The 9,107-nt window shown below is 52.5% G+C and overlaps 1 protein-coding gene across 1 annotated transcript in view; it reads left to right on the top strand.

The window, feature by feature from the left end:
- The window catches only part of LOC102370271, a 19,699-nt gene that overhangs the window by 1,992 nt on the left and 8,600 nt on the right, over positions 1 to 9,107 (top strand). The window contains 3 exon segments of the mRNA XM_025193538.1: positions 4,546 to 4,860; positions 6,572 to 6,886; positions 7,728 to 8,048. Coding sequence (XP_025049323.1) covers positions 4,546 to 4,860; positions 6,572 to 6,886; positions 7,728 to 8,048 — 951 coding nt within the window.

Raw genomic sequence — 9,107 nt, 5'->3', positions numbered from 1 at the left:
CCCTGTTGCCCTAGCCATAAACTCTTCCTCCCCAGCTCTGTTGGTGCCCCTCACTCCCAAGCCACAGCCCCCTGCTAGCCCAGCCCTGGGACCATCTCTACAGCTTTGCTAGTTCCCCCCAAACCTGGTCCCTAGCCCCTTGCTATCCTAGCCCTGAATTCTTTCTCTCCAGCTCTGCTGGTGCCCCTCACTCTTGTTCCATAGCTCCCTTCTAGGTCATCTTGGTATCCCCCAAAGTCTTCAGGTGCTCCTCAAGCCCAGTCTGCACCCTGCTGCTAGCCCAGAGCTAGAACTATCCCTACAGCTCTTCTGGTGCCCCCCCATTGGTGACCTCCACCCCCTGCTGTCCTAGCCCTAAACTCTTTCTCCCTTGCTCTACTGGTGCCCCTCACTCCCAACCTGCAGCCCCCTGCAGTCCAGTGCTAGGCTCAGCTTCTATCCAGTCTGCCAGTGCCCCTCATTCCTCCCCTGCAGCCCCCTGCTACCTCAGCACTGGGTTTCACCAAGCTCTGCAGGCTCCCAACCCACAGCCCCACTTCTAAGCCAACCCTGGGACCATCCCTACAGCTTTGCTGGTTCCCCTCAAGTCCTGGTCCACAGCCCCCTGCTATCCTCACCCCAAATTCTTCCTTCTGAGCTCTTCTGGTGCCTTCCACTCTCTTTCCATAGCCCCATGCTAGGCCAACTTGGTATTCCCCAAGATCCTCAGGTGCTTCTCAAGCACAACTTGGACCCCACTGCTAGCCCAGTCCTAGAAATATCTCTACAGCTCTGCTGGTGCCCCCCCCATTGCTGACACCCAGCAGCTGCTGTCCTAGCTCTAAACCCTTCCTCCCCAGCTCTGCTAGTGCTCCTCACTCCCAACCTGCAGCCTCCTGCTAGCCCAGCCCCCTGCTATCCCTACAGCTCTGCTGGTGCACCCCACTCCTGGCTCACAGCTTCCTGCTGTCCTAGCCCTAGACTCTTCCTTCCCAGCTCTACTGGTGTCCCTCACTCCCAACCCACAGTCCCCTGTCAGTCCAGTGCTAGGTACAGCTTCTGCCTTGTCTGCTAGTGCCCCTCACTCCTGATCTGTAGCCCCCTGCTACCTCAGCACTGGGTGCACCCCTTCCCCAGTTTTGCTAGTGCAGCTCCCTTGCTAACCCAACCTTGGGCTTGTCCCAGCTCTGTTGGTCCCACCTCCTTCCTGACCCACAGCCCCTGTACTCCAAGCACTGGGTGTCACCAAGCACTGCAGCCCCCAACCCACAGCCCCCTGCCAACCCAGCCCTAGTTCCCCCCAATCCTGGTCCCAGCCCCTGCTATCCTAGCCCTTGCTATCCTAGCCCTGAATTCTTCCTCCCCAGGTCTGTTGGTGCCCTCACTCTCTTCCCATAGCTCCCTGCTAGGTGAGTAGGGGGTCCCCCAGGATCCTCAAGCCCAATCCACACCCCACTGTTAGCCCAGTGCTAGAACTACCCCTACAGCTCTGCTGATACCCCCCACTGCTGACCCCCAGCCCTCTGCTGTCCTAGCGCTGAATTCTTCCTTCCCAACTCTGCTGGTGCCCTTCACTCCCAACCTGCAGCCCCTTCGTAGATCAGCCCTGGGACAATCCTTACAGCTCTGCTGTTGCCCCGCACTCTCTTTCCACAGTCCCCTGCTAGCCCAGCTCTAGAACCATTCCTATAGCTTTGCTGGTGCCACCCATTCCTGGCCCACCACCCCCTGCTATTCTGCTCTGAATTCTTCCTTCCTAGGTCTGCTGGTGCCCCTCACTCCCAGCCTGCAGCCCCCCTGCCAGGCCAGTGCTGGGATAAGCTCCTGCTAGTCTGCCAGTGCCCTCCCTCACTCCTGATCTGCAGCCCCCTGCTACCTGAAACCCTGGGCTTCTGCAGCCCTGCTAATGCCCCTCACCCCTGAGCTGCACCTCCCTGCTAGTATAGCCCTGGGACCTTCTCTGCTGCTTTGTTGGTGCCCCTCGCTCCCAGCCCATAGCCCCCTGCCCCTGCCCACAGCCTCCCTTAAACAGCCATCCAGAAGTCTGCTGGTTCCCCATACTTCTGACCCCCAACCTCTGCTAGCCCAGCATGAGACCATCCCTACAGCTTTCTGGAGTCCTCCAATCCTGGTGCTGCAGCCCCCTGTTACCCTATCCCTCCATTCTTCCTCCCCAGCCCTGCTGGTGCCCTTCATTCCTCACCCATAGTCCCTTGGTAGACCAGCTCGGGGTACCTTGAACTCAGCTCTGCCAATGCCCCTCACTCCAAACGGGCAGCCCTCTACTAGCCCAGCCCTGAGCTCTGCCCAGCTTGGCTGCTTCATTCTCAGTCCTGACCGACAGCCCTGGCACCCCATCCCTGGGCTTCTTCCAGTTCTGCTGATGCATCCCACTCCCTGGCTAGCTGAGCCCCCAGCTTGTCTCCTCCCTAGGTTGCTTGGGCACCTTACTTTTGCCTCACAGCCCCCTGCTACCAGTACCCCACAGCTCTTCCAGTGCCGAGCTCAATTCAGAGCTCTTCCAGTGATCCTCAAGACTCATCAACAGGTTCTCTCCTTCCCAGATCTTAGATGCCCACACAGCCTTGCCGATGCCCCTCACCCCTGACCTGTAGCCACCTGCCCCACCAGCCCTGGGATCTCCATATCCCAGCTCTGCCAATGCCCCTCTTGCTCCATTTTTAGCTCCTGCTAGCTCAGCTGTGGGCTCATTCCTACAGATTTGTCAATGTCCCCCAACCCTGACCTGCAGCCCCCTGCTATCCTAGCCCTAAAGTCTCCTGCTCAGCTTTGCTAGTGGCCTGCACTCCTGACCCACAACCCCTGGTAGACTATCTCCATGCTTGCCTCATTAGCTCTGCCATTGCCCTGACCCAAATTCCTGCATTGCCCCTCAGTCCTGACCCATAGCCCCACCATTCCCCTGAGGTGCCCCTCAGTCCTGACCCACAGCTTGTTGATCTCATCCCTATTCTTCTCCATTAAGAGTTCTTCTTATGATCCTCGAGGTTTGCTAGCAGGTCCCTTCCTATCTTCACTGCCCATACATCTCTGCTAGCATCCTTCACTCTCTACAGCAGCTCCCTCTGGTCTTAGCCCTGGTTCCCCTTGCTCATGACCCACCAGCCCCACCACCCATGCTACCACAGATGTGGGCTTTCCTTACTGGTGCTGGTATCCCTCGCTCCTGACCCACAGTCCCCTGCTACTCCAACCAGGGCTCCATCTAGTTCTGTTGGTGTCCCTCCGTCTCTGATAGCTCAGTGAGACGCATCTCACATTGTCTCATTGCTGAGAATGGAGTCCAAGAGTCCTGGACTCCAGTCCCACTTATTGTAACCCAATAGATCTCATGATCCATCCCAGACCCAAAGACTTTCAATCCTTCCCCAGTTCTAACCCAGTTGAACTCCTTCCTTTTAAGACCTGGGAAGAGAACCCAGGAGTCCTGCTGCCCTCCCCTGCCACACACTTCTCTAGAGAGGGTGGCTTCAGCACAGTCAGGGCAAACTCTGCACTCACACAAGAGGAAGCAATCGGTAGATGCTTCCCTTCCACTTACTCACCAATGCATCACTCACGGTGGATTGAAACCCAGAGCCATAGACAGTGGGATCCAGTTCTGGTCTAGGTTTCTTCTGCATCTCTTCTGAAGCATCTTTGCCAATGAAGGGCTGGGAGAAAATGTCCCCCTCAAAATAGCAGTAAGAATACCCCCTCACTGATGACACCATCTCGGGGGAGTTCAGGGCTGAAAAAGGGGAGAAAGAATGAGAAATTTGAGAAATGGGTGTGTTCCCCAAGGGGCTGAAATTGGGGAGAAAAACAACTTAAGGGTTATTTTCATTCCTGCAACTTCCCCTTTTTCGGCCTAAGTTATTTGTGGTTTTCTTTTTTGGCCAGATTTTTGGTCAAGGAGGCTTCAGACCTCAAAAAAGAGTAATCCTCGGGGGACCTGTGTGCATAACTCTCCACGTGGGAGGATGAATCATGAAACCTCAACCACAATCCTAGAGTGAGGGATAGAACCCAGGCGTCCTGGCTTCTAGTCCCCCTGTTCCTACTCTAAACCACCAAACTGTTCTTCTCTCTCAGAGCTGGTGTAGAACCCAGGAATCCTAAACAGCCTTTTGCTGCAACCCACAAGACCCTCGTACTCCTTCCTAAGCTGGGAGAGAACCCAGGAGCCTTGGGCTCTAGTCCTCCCAAACTATTTCACAGGACCCCATTCTGCTTCCAGAGTCACTGGACTATTTTGGATGATTGGCATTATGGGTTTCAGGATATACCATACTTATTCATAAACCACGTGCCTCCCCCCGACTCCTTAGATAAGACATGCTGCTTATTTTGGAAAGGCAGAATGAAGACTAAGAAAGGTTTTTCCCCTCTTTCTAAGGAAACTGTTCAGAATTAGTTTCTTGTTTAAGTCACACACTCTGTTTTCAATCATTATTTTCTCAGGAAAAAGATCAGTGTGATGTGTGACTAAATGAGGTGTGTCCATCCTTCCATACTTCCATGTATCTGACAGTTTCTGTTTCTCTCTGATTATTTTTCCTGCAGCTGCTTTGAAAGCCCCCTCCGTATACCCCCTGGTCTCCTGCCACGCTCCTGAGAATGGCCGTGCTAAGGCAGAGACTGTCTTGGCTTGCCTTGTGACTGGCTATAACCCAGAGCCCGTGTATGTCAAGTGGAATTCTGGCAAGGTCACTCAAGGGATCAAGACTTTTCCAGCTGTGCAGATCCAAAGTGGAGCCTACACCCTGAGCAGCCAGCTCACCATCCCTTCCAACAGCCCAAGGAGCAGCAGTGGTTACCAGTGCAATGTGGAGCACAGACCTACAAAATTCTCTGTGTCCAAGACAGTCCTTCTGACAAGTAAGATGTGCCATGGGGAGGATGGGATAGAAAGGCTGAGATTTTCCCTTCTCCTATGGGGTTTTGGAATCTGTTACCTTTTATGTTGTATCCCCTAGGAGCTCTTGGAAGTTTCACCATGCAGCACTGGACAAATTTGGGTCATGTCGACAACACAGTTTGGGTCCTGGTAACTTATCACGGCAGAGCCACTTGCAAAACTTGCTTACAGCCCATTGAATGAGCAAAGGCTGTCGGGTAGAATTCAACCCTCAGGCAGAGAGTGAAGGGCCATGTAGGGGAATATTGCTTTATGGTGCTGGGATGAATTCGGCACCTGATTCCATTGGGAAGTTAGCATCCAAATCTCTTGGGAGTGTTGGACACTGGTCTTAATTGGCATCTTGGTGTCACACTGCCCCCACTCTACAGAGGGCAATGACCACTTCATGCCTTACTCCTCATCCCCAACTTGAGCTCCTTCTAATTGGATGGGTAGAGACACCACAATCACCCTTCCCTTCTCTAGTCATTACTGTGGCCTGTTTGGAAACTACAGCTCCCAGCAGTCTCCAGGCATACAGGGGTTCTGCACCCAGGGCAGATAGATGTACAAGTCAATGGATTGTGGGGACAGATCCCCAGCCAGTGTAATTCAGTTGTGATCCAATGGGTCTGTGCTGATTTACATAGCAAGAGACTCTGACCTATGTTGTATCATCAGAAACACAGAGTTCTCTCTCAGGGTTTACTTCTGATACGGTGTCATTCCCTGTGGCACCTGCATCCTCCTCAGATAGGAATCATTGAAGGAAAGTCTCCATCAGGCATCAGGATTCCCCAGAACTTGAGCTCCAGCTTTGCCTTATGCTATTTACCAGGGAAAACACACTGAGTGCATCTAGACATGCATTAAAGAGTCACAGCTACTGTGCATTAAGTTTAGTACTTGTATAACTAAGTCCTAAATCAATGTCCAGTAACTGGTACTACTGCGCAGTAGCACCAGCACATGACTTTTTACAGACACTAACTGTGCAGTGGCCTAATACTACTGTGCAGTAGCATATTAGCAGAGGTTTTGCTCGGCATGCTACTGTGCAGTGTTATTAGGTTAGTGCAAAGTTAGCAGTCTCATATAGACATGCTCACTGTAAACAACACACAGGGAGGCATTAATGTCCAGGTATTTTCAGTTGCCTAAAGTGTTTAGAGGCCCAAGTGGCATTCATTGTGATCCCTGAAATCAGTGATTCTCAACCAGGGTGTTATGTCTAAAAAGGTTGAGAATTATTGGCTTAGATGGTTTTGGAAAAATCCCATCCCTTTGTTGCTAAGGAAGCGACTGCAGGTACAGCCGTGTGGGTGGTCAGGCACTGGAGTAGGCTACCTAGAGAAGTTGTGGAATCTCCTCCATCCCTGGAAATTTTCAAAAGCAGGTTAGACAGATGGTTGGGTGGGAGGGCTTAGTCATGGATGATCCTGCCTTGAGCAGGGTGCTGGCTTAGATGACTTCATGAGGTCTCTTCCAGTCTAACTTTCCTATGAACCTAAGTAGCATCAGACAGTGTTGGGAGTGGAGGGGGGTTCCTTGGGGCTGGCTGACAATTTTTCCCTCCAGAGATTTCACGTGATAGAAATCTGAGGTTTTTGCTAAATGGCAATTGAAGCAGAAAGCAGCAGTTGCCTCAAAAAATAATGTGCCCCCCACTCTCTGTCTTTGTGCATGTAGAGCTGATCCCACCCCAGGTGAGCCTGCTGCTCCCTTCTTGTGAGGACAGCTCCACAGAGAAGCTGGAGCTGGTCTGCCTTCTAATGAACTTCAGCCCCGAGAAAGCTACAGTGGAATGGCTTGTGAATGGTGTGAAGAAGGACCTTCCTGGCATGCCTTACTCCTCTGCAAAGGGCACAGATGACTTATACAGAGGCCACAGCCAAGTACACATCACCAGGGAGAGCTGGGATAAAGGGGATGTTTACACATGCAAAGTTACCCACTCTGCCTGGGACGTAGGCTTCTGGATGTCCAACATAAGCAAATGCTCAGGTGAGGGGTCTTGATGGCAACACTTTGGATTGGGGAGTGGGGTGAAGGGTAAGCTGAAAACCAGGCTCACCAAAGGGTGGTAGGGTACTGGGCTCTGATATCAGGGTGATCATAGCCTGGGAGGGGCCTCATGAGGTCATCTAAATCAGTCCTCTGCTGAAGGTGGGATCCTCCCTGACTAAACTATCCCAGTGAAGTGACAGGTGACATGTAAATACAAGAGATAGAAGGATATGTGGATGGTTGGCACTGTGGAGGAGATGGATGGATGAAAAGGGAGACAATGTGGAATGCTGGATGGATAGACACCTGGAATATATGTAAGTGAATGGATGGACTCTTTAGATGAATAGAAAGAGAGACACTGTGATTGGATGTATAGCTGGTGAGCTATATGCTGCATGTATGTTTGGGTCAATGAATGGCCACAGAAGGTGGATGGATACATGGTTGTGTGGATGAATGCATGTGCATGGAGGATTGATAGAAATATGGGTACGATGCATGGAAAGTGTAGGAGGGAGGTATGGATAAGTAGAAGGAATGGGGATGCAGTAACTTTAGGTGGTGCAGAAGAATGAGTAGAAAAAAATGATGAGGAAATATTGGACAGTTTAAACACTTCAGAGGGAAATATGGAGAGACTGAACAATTGGGGAGTTCAGACAGAAGCCACTGAAAGAAAACTCTGCCTCTCTCTAATATCTTATAGAATTTGGAGATCACAAAAGTAGGAAACTCTGTCTCCCTAGCTAAGGTAGCCCAGTTCTGTAAGATTTCAAAAAGGGCAGGGGATTCTTCTGGTCAACTTTACTGAAATGACTCCTTTGCCTTCCCTCAGCCTGTCTCAGTAACTCAGCGGATCCATCCATTGATGTCACCCTGCCGTCCTATGATGACCTGGTTGATAACACAGCCCGTGTTACATGCCTCATTATGGGCTACAGCTTAGTAGGTGCTCAAGTGGCCTGGGAAATAGATGGGAAGACCAGCTCTTTGGCCAAGACAGGAGCCATTGTGACACAAGGCAACGGGACCCAGAGTATCACCAGCGCCCATGGAATAACCCTGGTGCAGTGGAAGACCAGGACAAGGTTCACCTGCAACGTGGTACTTCCCTGTGCAAGAGGAGTCAGGAAGGATGCTCCCATAATAGACATGAGTGAGTATCCATGGGTTCTGTTCCTGTCTCTGCCCCGGCAGCTTTCTTCTTTAGCATCTCCTGGACAATGGGAATGGATTTCCTCCATCTGCTCTCTAGTGTGAATTGACTTTTTGGCACAGGGGGTGGTTTCTTACCAGGTGTTGAGGGAGTCTATATTTTGGTAGGGGAACATTGGATAGCACCAATGTCCAGGTAATAGAAATGGTTAGTAGGATCAGAAGAAATTCTTCAAAGCGAAGTGGGCCCTTGTGTTCTTGAGTAGAATCCAGCCTGAGCTCAAGGTGGTAGTGGAGAATCTGACGATTGTCACTCTCTCAGTCATTTTAGCAGATTTGGGGCTAGGTTTCTGATAAGGACCAAGGTGGAGGGGGTGGCAGAGCACAGGGTGTCTCTGCCACGTTAAGGGCCTGGAGCTGGCAGCCTCCAGGTGCCTGATTAGGGCAGCCATTTTGAGGCCTAGGCTGCCAATATAAACAAGGCAGTTTGGTTGCAGGAGGTGAGGCAGCAACATTGCCTGGTTGGAGGGTTGTTGAGAATGACCTGGAGGTAAGGGGGAGCTGCAAGGGGTTGGTAAGGAGGCTCCTGGTCCTGGGCATGACCTGAGACTGCACCCTGCCAGGAGTGGGTGGTCTGGTGGGGCGCTCAGTGGTGCGGGAGCCCCCAGGAAGTGCCAGGCCAGTTATCACCCCAGTGAAAGGTGGGTCAGGGTGCCTTAACCTCTAGCTCCCACCACCACTGCATGGGTTACCCATGCGTATGTTGGGGGGGGCCAGATGGGCCAGTGTTGTGAGGGGCCCCGAGAGGGCAGACCCCGAGAGTGGGAGTGATGTGGGCGTGGTGCTGCGGTTGCCCCCGAGAGGATGGGGAGTAGTGGCACGGTGAGGCCCAGTGACAGAGTGAGCGGCTAGAGAGACCCAGCCCGAAGGGGAGAGTACCCTCGACTGGCCCATGCTGGGGCCAGGACTATGGTAGTCGAAAGGGCCGGGAGCCCACCGTGAGGGACGCCCAAGAGCCGGGGGCCTGGGGTCCCGACTGGCCTGGGGGGGGGCCCGGGGC

Source organism: Alligator sinensis, unplaced genomic scaffold, assembly GCF_000455745.1.
Source record: "Alligator sinensis unplaced genomic scaffold, ASM45574v1 scaffold1614_1, whole genome shotgun sequence".
Lineage (NCBI taxonomy): Eukaryota > Metazoa > Chordata > Crocodylia > Alligatoridae > Alligator > Alligator sinensis.
Note: the sequence above shows the minus strand (reverse complement) of the source record. Positions and strands in the feature narration are given on the sequence as shown.